Source organism: Thunnus maccoyii, chromosome 5, assembly GCF_910596095.1.
Source record: "Thunnus maccoyii chromosome 5, fThuMac1.1, whole genome shotgun sequence".
Classification (NCBI taxonomy): Eukaryota; Metazoa; Chordata; class Actinopteri; order Scombriformes; family Scombridae; genus Thunnus; species Thunnus maccoyii.
Genome location: NC_056537.1, coordinates 3,327,678 through 3,347,337, shown reverse-complemented (window position 1 = coordinate 3,347,337; position 19,660 = coordinate 3,327,678). Strand labels below are relative to the sequence as shown.

The 19,660-nt window shown below is 40.9% G+C and overlaps 1 protein-coding gene across 3 annotated transcripts in view; it reads left to right on the top strand.

Moving 5' to 3' along the window:
• Nucleotides 1-19,660, top strand: part of lsp1a (lymphocyte specific protein 1 a) — a 64,886-nt gene that overhangs the window by 15,413 nt on the left and 29,813 nt on the right. The window contains exons 1-2 of one of the 3 annotated variants that reach the window (XM_042410984.1): nt 288-745; nt 17,470-17,613. In XM_042410984.1, coding sequence (XP_042266918.1) covers nt 687-745; nt 17,470-17,613 — 203 coding nt within the window. In that variant the 5' untranslated portion in view covers nt 288-686. Of the gene's footprint in view, nt 1-287; nt 746-12,080; nt 13,392-17,469; nt 17,614-19,660 lie in introns of those variants that run through there. The other 2 variants (XM_042410983.1, XM_042410985.1) reach the window with 2 other exon arrangements.

The following is a 19,660-nucleotide window of genomic DNA, read 5'->3' as shown; positions in this document are numbered from 1 at the left end:
GAGGATGGTGCAGTAGTGGATTTTTGGGAGGTGGAGGGGGGGAGTTGAGGGAGGGGGTATCGTCTTTCATTCCCCTTCAGGGAAGACCACATGACCCGGCATAACGGAGAGAAGCAGCAGAAAAAAAGAAAGAAAAGGGGGGAGAGAGAGAGAGAGATGTTGGGCCCCGCTGCTCTGAGCTCTTCAATGAAAACCACATGTAGGACAGAAGGAGGAGGGGGGGAGAGGGGGGGTTGAGGTGTGTGTGTATGTATGTGAGAGTGTGTGTGTGTGTGTGTGTGAGGAGGAGGGGGAGTGTAATGACTAAAACCCTCCCCTCCTTGAGAGAGAGAGAGAGAGAGGAGGGAGTCACTGTGAGCTCCGCTGACATTCCCAACAAGCATTGCAGGGGAGGAAACTGTGTGTGTGTGTGATATACAACAAAAAAGAGAGTGAGTAAGAAGTGGGTGTGTGTGTGTTTATATGTGTGTGAAACCACCAGTATAACAGTAAAACAGACACACACACACACACATTCACTCACAGATACTCTGAGCTGCGTTACGGCTGCAGGACAGAAAGCTGCCTTCAGTGTTCGAGGTGGAAAAGAAGAAGAAGAAGAAGAAGAAGAAGAGCCGGTGTGATCTGATTTGTTTCTAACAGAAGGAGACAAAAGAAGTAGTAGTAGAAGAAGAAAAGAGGCCAACATGTCCAACGCTCTGGTGAGGAGAAACTCCAGCAAACAGGGTTTACAAAACCTGATGAGGTACGTGTGTGGTGGATATTTTACTGTTTGTGTTTCTGTTGCTGCTCAGGTTTAATATTTAAACACATTTTCAAACTGATTCAGTTCAGTTCTGGCTCAGTAAACGTCTGACACAAGTTTTTTTTCTTCCCCCCCTGAGATCTGGACAATGAAGGATTTCATGATCATGAGATGAGGATAAAGAGGAGTGTTTTCATAATTTATGTGTTTGTGCAGTAAACATGTCTGTGTTAATGGGAACAGTGGGATTACTGGGAGTGTTTTGGGTCAGACAGGGTTTTGGGGGGGATTTGAGGGTTTTGGATCGACTTACCTTCTCTCACAGTGATTAATGAAAACAAAGAAGAAATATTAAAATTAATGTGAAATCGTTTTTTCCCCTTAAAGCAAATTTAATTATTTGCAAAATTTTCAAAATAAAGGCAGAAAATGTAAGACTTTAAAAAAAACTCCAGACTCAGTGTGAGCGCAGAGCGCTCGGGCGCCCGAGGCTTCTCCGTTTCACCGAGAGGGGAAGTGGTGTCGGCGACCTGTGTCAGAGGTGAAAGGTCACCTGAGTCTGTCTTTTGTTTTCTGGGTGCTCACGGGTGGCGGCTCACGTCCTGTCTTTTGGGGCAAAATGCTTTTTTTTTTTTTTTAATCTGGTGTCAGGTTCCAGTTTGACCCCTCAGTGGTTTGTAATGGAGGAGATAAGAGCTCACTGTGCTGCTCACTGTAATGACGGGATTGTTTTGGCTTCTTGGAGACGGTCACTGTGTCAGATGATGTGATCATCATCATCAGAGCGCCGTTAAAGCTGCAAAGATTTCACAGAAATATAAGTCATTAGTTAGTCATTAGTTCCAGGAGGTCATTTGCTGTCGTTCTTGGTTTTGTGTGATAATTAATTCAAGATGTTTGGATTTCAAACTGTTGGTTTGATGACGTCAAAGCTCGAGCTTCAGGAAACTACATTTTATAGACCAGAAAATGAGTCAAATGAGAAGCTGAGAAGATAATCTGCAGATTAATTGATAATGAAAATAATCATAAATTGCAGCCTTAAACTAAGTACATTTACTCGAGTACTGTACTTAAGTACATGTTTGAGGTACGTTTTAAAAATGTAACTTGAATGTATCCATTTCATTTCCACTCTACTATGTTTCAGAGGGAAATATTGTACTTTTTACTCCATTACATTCATTTCACAGCTTTAGTTACAAGTTACTTTCAGGTTTTTTGAGTAGAACAGATGATATGTAATTATGGGAAATGCAGTGCACTGTGAGAACCCGGATGAAGAGTGTGGAACTATGAACTCTTCCCGCCCTCAATGGTCGCCATCTTGGCTACGTAGCGGAAGGGGAGGGACCACTTTTCGTGAGTACGTTGTAACTACGGTGAACATCGCCACATTATACAAATGTAAGTTATACATGTGTTTTTTAGCACTAAGCACCACTATACTGTTGTCAGATATAAGCCATCAGTATGTTTTTTGGGTCAATTTAGCAGTCTGTAATGATTTGGTAGTGCGAACGATAACACGAATGCTAATGCTAGCTAATGCTAATGCTAGCTAATGCTAATTTGCGATCGTCATTTCTGGTAAGAGCACAACGGCCATGTTTGATTTTAGACAACACTACCCTGTAGAAATTCACGCACTACGCCAGTAAGTACATAGTGTACACCGTGTACTACATGAAAGTGTACTAACAGAAGTATGTGATTTGAGACACAGCTCAGGTCTATATTTATATTCTGGGGCTCTACTGGAATGTCTTTGCATGATTTCCAGTTATCTTCTACTGGTCCTTTATGCAGCCCCTCAGTTCAGCCTCTGTCTGAAACAGGCCATTTTAGCTCCTGTCTCTTTAAGGCCCCGCCTCCCGATGAGCCCACTCTGCTCTGATTGGTCGGCTTCAGGAAACTTCCTCCGGCTCAAACAAACTATAGTAGCAGGATTTCACTACTTTCCCCCCCTTTTTACTCCAAATGTCAACTTCTCAAATACATCCACACATGTTGGAGCTGAAACAGATCTGAAATATGAGAGTGAACAACCGCAGCAACAAAGATTACTGAATGGACAGCCGTCTATGGACATGTGCAACAAGCTGATGACGGGAAAGTTAAAAAAAACCTTGCAAATGAAACATCGGGGCAGCTGAAACCTACATATCTACATATGACTCTGACCATGTTTAACATCCATTTAACATTATAACAATATAAAAATTACAGAAAATCACGAAAAAAACAATTTTAGTCTGAATTTTATAAGAAAGTTCCAGTCAGGGCGATTCATCGGATGCTTGACCAGACTTGTGTGGTCTAAAAACCAGAAAGTCTTCTCTCTCTCTTTCAGTGGAACCACTGACTTTCCATTCATTTTTGGTTTCCATTTGAAAGCCGATGCATGGTTTTGTCATCGGCTTGATTTAAGTATTTGAGTTATTGCAGTTTCGGCTTCGTCTCAGCGAGTCTGGAGGCGTCATAATCAGTGAGCTCAGTGTAAACCTCTGAGTCACACAGTGAGAACTGAGGTGGAGCCGTGTGTTGATGAAGCAGATAACAGCTGGAGGAGGCGTCTCGCTCTGATTCAGTCCACTCAGCAGACGGCATCAGTCTGGAGGAGATGACAGCAGTGACATCACTCCAGAAACCCACTGCATGATTTGCATCTCCACTTAAACTGTTTCACATCCATCATCCGCTCTGTGACACGCCGGGATTTTTGTCCATGTTGGCTTCAAATTTTAAACCAAAAGTTCATTCTTTATATGATTATTTATATAAAAACTTGTACTGTTTATTTGACTGTTTTCTGACTAATAATATAAAGTCCTGGTCAGATGATCATCTGATTAAAGATTGCTAAACATGACATCAATCTGTTTTTAGTATTTCTTCTTCTCTTTGTTAAAGCAGACGGAAAATGAGAGGATGGACACGTATTTACTGTCACTGAAAGTCACTTTCACACTAGTCTGATCCAGCGATGGTTTACCTAAAAACACTTCAGAACATGTTTTGGGTTCCGGTTTTGTTCTCTGATGGATTCATGCTGAACGTTGCCAACAAACTCTTCAAAGGAAATTACTTGTAATGGCACCCTGAGTCACCCAACCCCCAGTATAACTTACAACCATTTAATATTATATTATATTAGCATATATTATATCAATATGGGGTTTAGACAAATAATTTTACTCAAAATTAACAATTAAAACAATTAAATACATTAATATGTTAACTGTATTTCTTTCATTTTCTTAACATATTTAAGCAAAACAAACAAACAAAATCCCAAAATAGTTTTGTTTGTTTTAATGGGACGTGTGAGCTGCTGTTGATGTGGAGAGAGAGACTCTGACAGGACGTCTCTCGTCTCGTTTTCATGTTTACATCACACAAACATGAATTTAGGGACGTGTCAAACCACAGAGAATACACACGGACAGTGACGGATATCCTGCACTGAGATGTATCTGCGTTTCTTTGAGCTCTTTTCTTTGTGTGTGAAATCTTTCCATTGCGTTTTCTTTCTGACTGCTGAGCTCCTGCAAAGCTCCCGAGCCAGAAAAGCGTGTTGTGTTGCAACGATAACTGGGATTAGTGCAGTTTTTTAAATGTGGAAACGTTATTAAAAACACACAATAGATGAAGAATGATACGAACAGCACCTGGCACCCACTTTGGGAACCTTTGTGTCATTGGCTGCATTTCAAATCTGGGTGGGAGACGTAGAAAAAACAGCACTTGCACCTCCTCATTACCACCACTGAGGTGCCCTTAACCCCGACTGCTCCAGTGACCAGCAGGTCAGACTGTGGTTGTACTGGGCAGCTTCCAGGTGTGATTGTGTGTAACTGAATGCGATCAGGGCGTTCCTGCAAAAGAGAAGCTTCCTCTCAGTGAAACTTCCCTGAGTAAATAGAGACTACACAAAAAATAAAAAAACCTGATCCTACTGTTTTCATCCAGGATGTGTTTCCATATTTATCTGACAGACTGCCTGTATCCCATCATCCTCTCAGTATCACGGTTCAGACGGAGTGAACTCAACGTCACCAGAAAGAATCGCTGAGTTTGAGCTCAAAACAAGTTGTTATCAGATGGTGTGCCGATCACCGCGGCGGGTCAAGGCGGGCAGACCGATCTGTTTTTAATCAGCTCTGCCTGGGAGACAAACACCCCCCTCCCGCCGGCCTGCGGTGGTGATGATGTCATCGAAGAGGCATACCTGCTTCAAAACAAACTCACTGCTGTTACCTCTGACCCCTGAATCCCCCCCACACACATGGGTGGGAGTCCTCAGTGTTTACGATACAGGGAGATAAGAGACTGAGGAATGTTTTTGGGGGGGGGTAAGCTGATGAGTGATGGACGAAGAGAAAAGTAAACACAGCAGGGTTTCCTGTTTCAGATAACAGGTTTTTATCTCTCTCACCTCACAGTGAGATGATGTGATGTGAAAACCGATGAGCTGTTTGACGTCCTAAACACACAGACGGCAGAAACTCATCTCCGTCTGTTACGGAGCCTGGTTGATTCGTCTTTGATGAATCCTTCTCTCAAATTAGAAAACTGTTTACTCAGTTAAGTCATTTATACTCTCAGGTTATTTCATTAATCTCCTACAGTTAACCGTGATGATCTCACTCGTCACTTAGATTTGATTCGATGATATACTTCAGCGTTTGCAACCACCTGTTTTTATGCACATTTTAACTTTGAGCATAAAAAAAACAAACAAAAAAAACGTCTGAGTGGAAACATCAGACATGAACAAGGAGAGAAAAAAGTTGAAATATGGCAAAAAAAAGTCTTTTTTTAAGGGGCTATATTCTGCTTTTTGTGGTTTTCTGTTATTTATATCATAAATTATGTTATGATGTTGGATGTTAAACATGGTCAAAGTTCCTTGAGGTTAACATATGTAGAAATGCTGCCTGCAAGTCAAAAGTCAGGGCTTGAACCTGCTCGAGCTAGTTTTTTCTACCTTGCAGACGAGATGACGTCGGCTCGTCGCACACGCCCACAAACGGCCGTCCAGTCTGTAGCTTTGGTTGCTAAGGTAGAACAAATAAAGGCATCAATTACTAAATATGGAACTATATCAGATCATTCTGCCCGTCTGGTACGTTTACTGTCACTGGTAAATACTTTCCCAGCTGCTCTGGTCAGAGGAGAACTCTCAGGGCACTAACCTCTTCACATTTGATCTCTTCTTTTTCTGTTGCTTGTCGTTTTTGGCCATCTTGAAGACAAAATAAAGCTCTGGATTCAATCAGATCTGTTTATTTTCTTTGGTCTTAGCTATTGATATTTTAGCATTTTGGTTTGTTTAGGTTCACATTGTGTGATCACAAGGACATGTTTTCTGCATTTAAACCTGAGCTTCTCATAACCGAATCCAAAACCCTGATATTTTGTTCGTCCTCTGGGATGAAGCTTTTTGTTGCAGATTCATGTTAGTCTGGTCATTATGATGTGATGGAAATGACCCCCGGTTTCCTCCCTGTCCTCCAGTAAAAGCCTGAGAATAAACTGTGCTCTGCATGGGGGGGGGGTTGGACACCCAGACAACCAGCCATAACATGGTGATTGCTGTCTGCTGGAAGTCTCAGACGGGGTTTGTTGGACTTCTGAGTGCGGCAACTGGTGTCTGACTGCATGCTGGTTACTGCTGTGTCCAGTATTTAAAGCAAATGTTCAGCTTGTTGCTGCAAAGTACGAATATGTCACTCTGTCCTCTGTCCAGGTTCCTGTGCTGTCATTAAAAAAACATCATCAATGACTGAAAAAAGTTCAAAAGCCAAAGAAACTTAACTGGAGTGTGTCCACTGCACAGGTGGATTCATGACAGGTCACTTGTGTAAATCACATCGGCCTATTTAAGGACTGTATTACACGATGCTGTAACCACAACTGCAGACTGTTTCTCTTATCCACCTCCCATCTTACACACCCCCAATCTCCATAACCTCCCTACTTACCCCACCATCCCCACTGATGTGTGTGTTATTACCAAAAAAAAACCTGAATAAATGAGTGGAGAAACACAACAAATGCAGATGCTTCCACACAGGTGCACTGCATGGCACAGTTAAGTAATTAATATCCACCTAACATCAAGCTCTATGGCCTGTATAAAAACACCGAGCAGGCCCAGCTTATTATGATTTTATATCAAGATGGCGAGAGGAAAAGATCTAAGTGACTTTGAAAGAGGGTTGATTGTAGGGGAAGATGGCGGGAGCTTGTGTTTCAATAGGAACAGTGATTAAAGTGACATCATTTAGATCTGTGGGAACGACATCAGTAAATAGGGGCGGAAATTGAGTTCAACAGTGCACATTTGATGACTGTGATGCTCATGCATTAGTGTGATATGTAAGGAAAAACAGAAGAACAACTCTTCCTCAGGTGACTGAGAATGTCAACGTAGGACGTGATCAGACTGTCGACAGTTAAATAGAGAAGGATATTATAGTAGGGTTGCAGTGTTTAAACCCTTCATTATAAAGATGAATGCACATTTCAGAGTTCAGTGGTGCAAAAACCATAGGTACTGGTCTAAAGAGATGTGGAAAAAAGTGATATGGTCAGATGAGTCATCACCATCAAGAGACGGTCCAGGTCTGAATGTTTGACCCCTACAGTGAGGTGATCTGGTGGTTCTGTTATGCTTTGGGGGGGCATTTTGCTGGCATGGTTTGGGTCCACTTGTCCCCTTAGAGGGAAGGGTCACTGCTAATCAATACACAGTTGTCCTGAGTGATCACCTTTATCCTATGATGAAACATTTCTATCCTGATGGGAGTGGTCTCTACTAGGATGACAATGCCCCAATTCACAGGACACGAGGGGTCACTGAATGGTTTGATGAGTATGAAAATGATGTGAATCATATGTTACGACCTTCACAGTCACCAGATCTCAACCCAGCTGAACGTCTATGAGAGATTTAGGACCGACATGTTAGACAGCGTTCTCCACCGCCACAGTTCAGAGTCTGTAGGATCAAGGCCAAGATACATTAAAGCTGTTTTGGTGGCTCGTGGTGGTCCAACATCTTACTAAGACACTTTATGTTGGTTTTTCCTTTAATTTGTCTGTATGTCTGCAGTATCTGCATATACAATACAATAGTGTAGACATGTGTGTGTTTGTGCACCTGAAGACCCTGGAAAACAGGAAACACGAGACTCTGGACAGGAAACAAAACTAGGTCAAAACCCAGTATATGGCTGGACTGTGTATTAACGTTTAATTTGAAATGATGGATATATTTGTTCCATGTTGTTAGGAGATACAGCTTCCATTGTGCTTCTACTGCTACAATACACAACAAATACACCTCATCCAGTTCTTGAAAATAAAGATCAATCCGTTGGGAAAGTTGTCTGTTTCTGCTTCAGGGGAGTATTCCTTAGAAGTGCTCTGACACAATAAATATGTGCACGTCAAGCTCTGCATCCTCTAAATCATTCATTTCAGGACGTGTAGGATCCCCGAATCAGTTCATGAAACAAGCTAAACTGACTCTTTATGTGGAGTAACTAGACAATAAAAAGAGGTTTCACATCCTGATTTTAGTGTTTGGTGATTTGGACTCTGGCACACACGGCTGCCAGATCTGGACCAGTGATTCTGGCACATTGTGCATCACAAGTCTAGCAAACTGTCTGCTGTGTTTAGACATTTATTAATCAGAGACATTTTGGGTATGTGAGGGGCTTAAAGGATAAATCTGATGATTATCAATATTTTTCTTATTGTCAACAAATCTCATGTTTGGATCCAAACCAACAATTAACTGATCTACTAACAAGTATTGCGTGTGTATCCAAAGCCTGATATATCTTATTCCTCTGTGCCAAAAACTATTAAAAACACATCAGTGAGTCACACCGCTGCACTGGGTGACATGTTCCTTTGTCCCCAAAGACTGATATTACAGTATTAATGTTTAAAAACTGTTTCAAAGACCAATAACAGCGATAAGATTGTAACTCTCAAGAGAGAAGAGCATGTGCATGTGCTTCACAGCTACACTAGCTTGTTGTACTACATGTCACAACCTCTTGGCTTTGGGCTGAAATTCTTTGAGAAATTTATAATGTAGTGCAAATATAGACAGTTATACTATTTATTCTTCTAAAATCAGTGTTTTTAAGTGGAGAAAAATCAACGCCGGGTGTCAAATTAACTCAGTCAAGTCAAAGTCAATCAAATAAAGTATCAGTTTGATTTGAAGTTTCTGCTGAGTTATCATTTATACCTGTTATTTGCCGAAAATAGTGCAAAATATGTGTTGACAAAACCACTGAGTCAGAGAAGTCCACAAACAAAGTTGAGTCAAATAGCGAAATATATGTACTGACAACCACATTTGATTTGTAAGTGTTGTTATGCTTACATGCAGCTGGTTGGAGACTAAACACTGCACACACACATGCACAAAGCTGTGAATGAAGTATGAAGACACTGTTGTACATAGAAAAGTAAGGAAAAATAAAAGTAAAGTAAATAAGACTTATTTTTTTGGTTTGGTTTTCTTGTCTATTCGAGTTCATGTTTTGAGCTGATAGAAGGAAAAACATCATTTTTTTGGTGCATACAGACAAACATTGAAATGAACAGTTGAATGAATGGATGCTACACAGATTTATTTTTTAACAGTGTGACTTCTTCTTCACCCCGTGCATAGATTTTTTTTTCATACATAGATTTTTTTTCTTTCTTGAGAAACAGAAAAACAGCAGCAGGTCTGTTCTGTGCAGGTTGAAGCCCCCCGGCTGCTTCCTCACTGCTCGTCTGGTGACTCCAGTGACTTTTTTTTTTTTTTTCTGGGAAGTGGTGTCTTTTTTGTTGTTGTGTCAGAATGATTCAGAACCCTTCGCTGCCCCGACTTGTTTCAGCACAACAGTGACTTCATCTCTGAAACGTCTTCCCACCATCCTTGTCTGTCCCGTGGAGCCTGGCAGGCTTACAGGCTGAAAGGGAACCGTGTTATTATTGTGTCATTCAACCAAGTCATCCAGCCGATGACAGCGTGTGTGCTTACAAAAGAGCAGCTGAGGGTTTAATACTTTTAACCTTTTTCCTCCTGACAGTGAATCCCTCTTTCACTCTCGTTCCGGTAAAACATCACCGGACAATAAAGTTGAAGCCTGGACAAGTGCAGGCAGATAGAGACCGACAGTGTGTGTGTGTGTGGTTTAGTGGCTCCGTTGGCAGGTGGTTCAGCTTTTATCTGGTGTGTCGTGTTTCTGGTTGTTGCTGTTGGTCGGTCTAATGTTAGTGATCACAGAGTTGACTTTTCTTTTTATAAAGTTCTCGTGCCACAAATGTGTTGGCAACCAGATGTGTCTCCAAAACACTGAGGAATTATTTGTTACTAAAAGAAATCCTGGTTCTCTGTCTTCCCTGGGATTCAGATGCCTGTTTGTCCAGTAAGCCAATAGCTTAGCACAAAGACTTGAAGCAAGGGGGAAACTGCTAGCTTAGCTCCATCAAAAGAGAATAAAAATCCACCTTCCAACATCTCCAAAGCTGCCTGGTTGACATGTTGTATCTTGTTTACTGAACAGGTGTAAAAATGAGAATATAAAAAAACAGAAATTGCAGTTTTAACAGCAGCTAGCATTATTTCCAGACTTTTAGAACGAACTTTATCTCTTATTGACTGAAAACACTTGGTTATATGGGCTAGCACTTTTGTCTTGGCATTAAAAGAATATTTTCTTTTTGCTTTATAACCAAGACTTGGAGGAAAAGATCAGTTTCATCTCCAGTTCAGAGATAGATCAAGTAGGTATTTAGCCTAGCTTAGCACAAACACTTGAAGCAGGAGGAAACTGCTAGCTTAGCTCCATCAAAACAGAAAAAAAATCCACCTTCCAACAACTTCAAAGCTGCCTGGTTGACATGTTGTATCTTGTTTATTGAACAGGTGTAAAAATGGGAATGTAAAAACTAGAAATTGTGGTTTTAACAACAGTTACTGTTAAAGTGAGAAAAAAAAAGATGTTTTTTAACCTCCAGGGCTCAAGGGTACTTTGTCAGCTGTTATCTGAGGAAACGTTCAGGGTTGCAACGTGCTCAGTCTTGTCCTCCGGTGTCATTTTACAGACTAACAACAACTCAGGACAACAAAAAACCTGTTTGACTCCCGCTGAGGAACTGAAAGTGTTCTGCAGGTTGTAATTGTCAGGAGAAGCAACGTTGCACCGCTTCAGTCCAGACGAGGGGGAAGATTTCTGATCTGCTGACATGATCAAGAGAAAAAGATTTGGTTTTGAGAAAACACAGAACTGAAAAACAGAAAGGAAAAGGAAGAAGTGAAGCTGCCGGTAACCCCGGTACTTTCATATCACTCTGATGGTGATTTATCATTTAGTCTGAATCAGATGTTTGACCCGTTTCCAGGCATGAAAGAATCCCGCAGCGCTGATTAGAGAAAGGAAACGTAATGAGAGGGCAGAGTTGAGCTCTGAGACAGTCTGCTGGGTCGAGGAGATTTCAACACCCAAACTGTCATCACATCCTCATAATTAAACAACGACATATCATATATGTGCTTTCCAAAACCATCGCACATCACCGTTAAAGAATAATGATGTTTTATGTGTGGTTAGAGTTAGATCATGGTTCGGGTTAGAATGATCACTTGAAACGTGGTGTGGGTTAAAGTTCCTGCCTCCTTAAAGTTAGCCAACCGTCGTCGTCATGGCAACAGTAAACACCACGACAATTATAGTTGCAGTTTTTTAAAAAACTGTCCTGACTCGCGGTTGGAAACAGGACACTCGTGGTTGGAAACGTGAAGCAAGCAGCGTTCTCCTGCAGCTAAGTTCTACTTTTTGCCATTTGTCCATCTATCATCCACCCAACACGCCATCGACATCATCTGAACCGCGTCACGTCTCCGGCTCATAATTACTACGGCCGCTAGATGGCGTCTGTCACTCAAGCGTAACTGTAGGTCGTTTTTGGCCGGCTGAATTGTTTTCGACCTCTACTGTTGTTTGTCTTCTGAGGACGAGCTGAAACTGCTGACAGCACCGAACCAACCAATAAACCAGCAACATCCACCACCACAGATCACACAGGACTCAAAATAACTCTTTAGTGGTTGAAGAGCAGAACTCATATTCTGGTTTGAAGCTGCCAATACTAATAGATTTTTTTTTTTTTTTTTTAAAAAGCTGTGATATGTTCAAAAGTTTCCAAACTTTCCTCCAGTAGGTTTTTCTTGTTGGTCTTTTGAAACAGTGTGTGGATGATAATGAGATTAAAAGTAAAAATAAAATCTCCAATTAAAGATGACTGTTTCTGTGTAAGGAGCTCTTTAAGGTGACAACCCCACATCACCAAGTCTACCGTCATGTTTCCAAAATGCTGGATCCATCTCTGAAGCAAACAACAACAGAATATATATTTGTACATATATATCAACCCATATTCATTCTGCACATGGAAGAAAAGATCATTTAAATTGGAAGATATGCCCTTAATGGAAGTATGTCATTATTATACAAAGTCAGGCCTTATTGTTGACACATGTTTAAGCCACTGATCAATTTTCATCAAAGACATTAATTTGAGTTATTAGTTTGAATGTAATTCTCTTCATAGTATATACTGTATATACAGTATATTGTCACCACTAACAGGACTCTCATTTGTTTTGCTTTGCACACTGAAGCTCTTCTAGATCACCAAGGTAGATAATTTTAAAATGAAAACAATTTCCATCATAAAAACTGCCTCCAGAACATTGTGGACAATTCCAGAAAATGTGGAAGTGATTTGCCGCAGAACCTCCAGCAGACAGTCTGATGAGAGTAGTCAGCCTTTAAGCTGCAGTAAAGAACAATTGAATCACGATTTAATGGAGATTCATGACAGTAGAACTGATGTTATAGAGCAGAGGCTTTTACTTTCTGTCTTTTCCCAGATGATTGGTTTGTTGTTGCAGCAGCTAATAACTACACAGAATATATGACTGACTATATTTTCAACTTATAACCGCCTCTACAGGATCTCCTGGAAGGTTTTACTAGCAAAAGTGATTAAAAAGTGAATTCACTTACAAACATCGATTACAATCAGTGATGCACGCTGGTTTACAGGCTTCTCATCTACAACCTGGATTCGTCTACATATCTGACCTGCAGAACTGAACCATTAACTATGTCGACATGAATTTATTGGTCTAACTGTAGTTTTATCAGATTAATGGACGTACGGTACAGCGCCAGGAAAGCGTTCAGTTTCTGACACATTGACCATTGACCACTATCTGCTGCTCCCAGCACCTCTAAAACAAACACCGTCCATCACCCAGCTTCTATCAGTGGATCACCCAGCTGACCCACATCCAGCTGTGCACCGGCCTCTCCACCTCTGTCCTTTCATTCACTTCCTCTCCGCCGGTCTCCGCCTGCACACAGGAAAGCACAGAGAAGGGGAAGGAAGCGATGCTGATTCTGATGCTCGCCGCCTCTCTGCATCTCTGCATTTTCTTCCTCGTCCAAATAAGTCTGATGTTTTTGCAGCAGTTGATCAAGAACCGAGACGTCATCTCGTTGTGCCGGAGCCAGAAAAACGGCCATTATGAGGCGCCGAAGGCTGAGAAAAGACACAGGTGTCATAATTGAAATCCGTCTGCTGATAATGAAACAGCAGTGGGTAGTGTAGATGCTGCTGTAAACTTTAATTTGATAGTTTTAAAACTTTAAAGTGTTGGCAGAGAGGGATTCAGCCACGACAAGCTGTGTGAAATAAATGTTTTACGTAGCAAAGCAAAGCAAATGTTATTTATGTAGCACATTTCATATCACATTAAACACATAAAGTAGAGATATCATCTATTTTTAGCATTTTACTGCATGTAACTGGGAGGAGAAAAAAAATAACCAATTTTGTGTTTTCAATTTAACTGAATTTACCTTGATGCCGTTCCCTCGTTCGTACATCCTCGCTATGGATCACTTGGATTTAATAAGGTTTTATCTTGATCTTGGACTAACATATGTGATCCCTTGTAATATGAAAACGGACCTTTTCACCGTAAACACTTTCATGCTCCCATGGATGTCTTCCAGTTCATAAAAACTCAGCTTCAGGGTTCCTGAGCGCTTCGTGGATATAGGTGGATGCACGATATGTGCAAAGAAACGTGAGAGAGGAGGATGTAACGGCTAAATCTGGCCGCCTTGGATCCAGTTTGGATCGGTAACTGATGTTACAGGGGGAAATGTCTGACTGAATATGTTTGGTGTCCTCTACAAGAGGCCAAATAGTCCAATTGAGGGCTCTGTGGCCCCTCCTTGGTTACGTAAAAGCAGCATGAATGTGACAATTATTTGGGCACATTGAGTGACTCTGAGCTCTGACACCTGGGTTGACAAAATACAAAGCTCCTCTAAGCTCTGACGCTAACGAATCTGTTAGAGTAGCAGCTGATATAAAAGAAAAATAGCAAAAAAATAATGTGATATAAAAGTTGGAACACTAACTAGACAGTGAGGGGTAACAAGAGATGAGGAGGAATTATTATCACACTGAAACCAAACCACTCAAAATGATAAATTTCCTCATTTCTAATAGTTTTTTTTATTCCTGAATCTCACTAAAGAGCAATAACCAAACCAGCGCTGAGAACAAAGATCAGCTTGTTGTTGTTCTTGTTGTGAATCTCTGATGAGAAAACAAGAGTAGATGATGAGAACTGTATGTGTGTTGACGCTGAGGGTCAGAGGTCACACAGCTTGTCCCTCCTACGTCTGTTAAAGAAAGTGGGAGGTGGAGGAACAGATGGAGGCTGGTAGCCATTAGGGATCTATTAGTGACCCAGAAGCCAAAATGTGAGTGTAGTAACTCGACACCCCAAGCGGCCACATGGAGCTTATTGACCTGTTAGTCCTGCAGTCGTCCCCTCTGAGGCCGAGGCAGCATAAACATCAACACACACCAGGTTACACACTTCAGGCTGATGTGCAAAACATGTCAGAGTTAAAACTGAAACTTTAAAGCAACATTTTGTATGTCGTCAGTGTTTTAAACTTTAGAAACTGCAGAAATCGACACATGTTCCTCCTCAAATCCCTTTAAATAAGACTGTCACTTAATACTTTACTACAAGCAGAAGCCCTGCATGAAATAAACCATTAGTACAGTTAAGTTTGACTCACTTTTGGAGATTTTCATGCTTTCAAATCAGCCGAAGACAGAAAGAAATAAAATAAATACTTTATTTATTATCTTACTCATTGAGATATCTTAACCGTTGTGTTCATTAATGGCTGTTTCACTGGTTGGTAGCTGGTTGTTTTCTGAGCTTCACAAACCCCGTTCCCATTCAAGTGAACAAGGAGCCAACCAGAAGTCATCAGTGTAGTGATGATTAATACATCCATGACGTGGCCTTCAGGAGCCCATATGGCAGAAAACAAAGCTACTATAAGTCTTCAAACTTATTAAAGGGCCTGAATTTAGAGATTGAGACCAGAATGACTCATTGAAAACAATGATTGACTCAGTATTTCTAGAGAGACGTTGAGGCTCTTTGAATGGGAGTCAGTTGGAGCAGCTAGCGGCCGTCGGTGGCACTTTAAGGTACCTGAGACTCAAGTTAATGTAGTTACTGATTGGACATGTTTAGTGTGCATTTTGCCAGTTTAACCTGCTCAGAGTTAGTGTGTAGTCTGTATTTTTGATGACGAGAGCAACTTTTCCACATCAGCCAGGTGTAAAGCAAAATTTTGAGTTTTTTTTTAAAATTACATTTCCTCTTTCCTATATAGAAATTCAAGTTATTCAATCTCAAAACACACGGTAGCCTACTGTAAAAGTGGAATTTCAGCCAGGAAACGTAGCACCAAGCTAACTATCAGCCCATTGTTGGCAAATCTATATCTATATCTAAACACGTTATTCGGCAAAGCACAAATAGTGGGGTTTTTTTATATACAAATATTCGTTTCATACAAATATTTTAAAAATTATTTGTTTTCAGGAAGAAAAAATAAAACATGTTAAATACCAGCGCGCAGGTCGGTTACATCGCTATCTCAGTGTCTCTCCTCTGCTCCGCTGTGACGTCTATCAGCAGGTCTCAGTGAGGGGAGTCACATCCACCTGCTACATGACGCACATTTCCTAATTTGGACATCAGTCCTGGAGTTGGGGGTGTTTCCCAGAGATAAAGCTGAACTACTGACACAAATGAAGTGCTCCCAAGGGAACACTTCATGAGCGCTTATTGTAACATTTTAATTTTCTAAAATTAAAAGCGTAATAAAAACAAAAACAGGATTTTTAAACCTCTTTCCACTTTTATTCAAATACAAATACAAATAATTTTTGCTGCCTCAACAAATACAGATACAATTACTGGGCTCTCTGCACATCCCTAATATCTCTCTCTCTATATATATATTTGATTGACATGACAATCAACTAATCTGAACACGATGTCAGACTGAATAATAAAGTAAAATTTCAGTCTGATTACAAACAGCCGAGGTGCCTTCGAGCCTCTGCTCCGCTGCGCTGAGGTTAAAGCTCCCAGACTCTACTGTAAATCAGCAAGTTGTTGAAAGGAGCGTTCACGCATGTGTGAGTGTTCATGTTTGGCACGTTGTCTGTGGATAAATACAGATTAACAGTGTTTGTAATAAATACAGTGATGTCATGCAGACACGAGGTGAAAAGCACATGTGTTTATCCCTGAGATAAACAGCGGGCGTCATTTGTCATCCGAGGTCCAGCAGATGTTCTGCTGGCCGGATCTCAGACCTCAGAAACTGCTTCCTGTGAGATCCGAGGACGCCCGAGAGATGACGAAGAGTCAGGAATCTGTAGAAGACGCAACAAATGTTTCCTATTTAAAGTTTTATTGTTTCCTAACCACAAGTTGTCGAAGAAGTCATCTATGAGGAGCCAAACCGCAATGGAAAGATACTAATTACATGTAAAATGCCTGCAATTAAATGATTTATTCTTCTTTAATTCTTTAGAAATTTGTTTTTTTTCCCAGTTTTGGGGATTCTCATTATATCCTTTAATTTCATCCCTAAAACTGGAGATGAGGGTTTTACTTTCTGAGGCTTTGTTACTGAGCTGACGAAATGCTGCATTATTACCCAATAACCCAATAACCCAATTACACAATAATATCTGTCAGTGTGTAATGTGTTTGGCTCGTAGTGATGAACCTACAGAGAATTATCAGAGACTCTGCAGCTCCTCTCGGCTTTACGGAGCTTTATAGTGAGTTTCAGCTTGTTGTTTATCTGTCTGGCTGCAACTTTACTATTCTGGTTCACTCTCAGCGTCTCATAGTGTCGTTTTTCATAGAAAAACCTCTAAAAAGTCACTGTACACTACCTGCTCAGCACCAAACGGCAAACAGACACAGTTAGCTGTAGACTAGCTGGTGAACATAGTGGAGCATGCCCTCAGGAGTTGGTAGAGAGTAAAAACTGAGCTAAAAGAGAGTGAATATTGGACTTACATTCACCAGGTGGACAGAAACATGACTCCACATGAATGATAATGTTGCTCCGTAACTGCTGGATGTGGAAATAAGCAACTGTTTGCTAACAAGTTTGATGTGTCAGAGTTGTGTTCGCTACTTGTTTCTGCTGAAAACTGTTAGCGCAGGTTAAAATTTGACTTAAGTAGAGAATTGGATTAAATGTACGTTGTCCTTTCGACAGGCTGACGGCCCAGAGGAGCATCGAGGACGCCGAGGAGGTGGAGAGGGAGCGTCGTCGAAGAGCCCGCGAAGCTTTTCGGAGGAACAGCGGCTCGCTGCCCGGAGAGTCTTCACAGGAGAGCGAGATGCCGGCAGAGGAGAGCGTGTAAGTAAAGACACTGCGGGAAACAAGATGAAAATATGATCACTGAACATTTCACCCATTGCCAGATACCTTGAAGAACAACATTCAGGCAAATCACTCACCTAGAAGTTTAATTTGTAGGAGACAGTGTTGGTGAGAGACGAGAGGTTTTCAGATTTAGTAAATCATTCTTAACAGTTAACCTACAACAAGACAAAACTGTTCAACTTATCTGAAAACTTGGCTGTTGAAAGTTTTACTGGACATAATAATAATAATAATCTTTATTTATGGAGCACTTTTCCACGTTACAAAGTGCTTCACAGAAGCAGCGCAATAAAAAAAAAAGGTTTTCAAAAGCAGATGAAACCAATTTAATCTATGTGTGTAACGAGAGAAAAATTAGAAGTAATAAAAACAGAAATAAAAGACAGTTCAATGGAAACATAAACTCAAGCACAATCAGGAAAAGCTCTGAGATAAAACATCTGTTTTCAGAGGAGATTAAAAAGAAATCACTGACTCAGCCTGATACAGACGTAACTGAAACCAGTTGAAGGCCTGAAACCGTCTGGCCCTGGTCTCACCCTAAATGATGCAAGCATGACATCAAAACTCCTGTTGAATTTCATATCCATGGGAACTCAGGAAGTTATTAAGATCAGAACATTATTCATTCGCTCTCCTCACGTCTGACGACTTCCTGTACAAGCTGCTAACCGTGTGACTGTATGTTATTCTTGTCTGGTGATAACTGCGAGTTTATGGAGTTTCATCGTCATGTTTCCCAGCGGTGAAACTCGAAGCTCGGCGTGCTGCCGCCGCTCGTCCCGCCTGCCGTACCGTCCGCTCGCTGCTTTACAGAGTCTCACAGATGTGCGGTTACATAAAACAAACCTCTCCTTCGGGGGAAAAAACTACAAACAACCTTTTTCCTCCCGCCGTGTTGATGTGAAGACGGACACACAGCTGCCTTCTCATGACACAATCTCCAAAGAATGTTTACTACAAAGCGTCCGGAGGGAAAACTACCACCGTGTCAGAGCTCGCAGCGTTTCAGCTGACTTTTAATTTCACTCTTGATTACAGTTTGCACCTCGAACACCTTCACCTCTGTCACATCACAGGCTCAGCTGCTTTCAGGCTGCGGTGACTCGACATGAAGTCACTCGTCCTCCTCCGCTGCTGCAGCCTGTAATTGAAAGGTTTTCTATACAAGACGTAGCGGTGATGTAATGTTGGTTTGAAAATCGCATTTTTGTACATTTGCTGGCTGATTTCCTGTCTCCCGAGAGGTCAGAGGTCAAGTGCTGGCAGAGTTTGAAACCACAGATATTGGTTGAGGAATAGTTTCTGTAACTGCTGCATTGATCTTCTGCCTAAATGTAGATTTAGATCAGCAGGTTTACACATTTTGGAGACGTTCAATGGATTTTTTTAATAACAAGAAGGAGCTGATTGTGGAGAAAAGAGTTAAATAAGACAAAGCAGAGAGGTGGAGATGTTTCAAAATGTGTCAAAAAGGTACAAACTTATCCAGGTGTCTTTAAAGCACAAACAGCCACAAAGTGGTGGAAAGTAACTAAGTGCATTTACTCAAGTACTGAACTTAAGTACAGTTTCGAGATGCTTGTACTTTACTTGAGTATTTCCATGTGATGCTACTTTCTACATATCAGAGGGAAATATTGTACTTTCTACTCCACTACATTTATTTGACAGCTTTAGTTACTTTTCAGATGAAGATTTGACACAATGGATAATATAACAAGCTTTTAAAATACAACACATTGTTAAAGATGAAACCAGTGGTTTCCAACCTTTTTGGCTTTTGACGTCTTACAAAAAGCAGTGTGTAGTCGGGGTCACATTTCACATGTCTATGAGTTGTTAACAGCTCCACCAAATAGTGATTTTTCCCTCTAAACTTCTCACATGCTTTCATTTCAATAAATGTTCAAATGATCCAATATTTCAGCAGAAATCAAAGATTAGAGAAAAAGTCCAAAAACTGAAAACAGATTTGTGTATCAGAACTTTGTTTTTTCTTCTTTCCTCTCCCATTAAT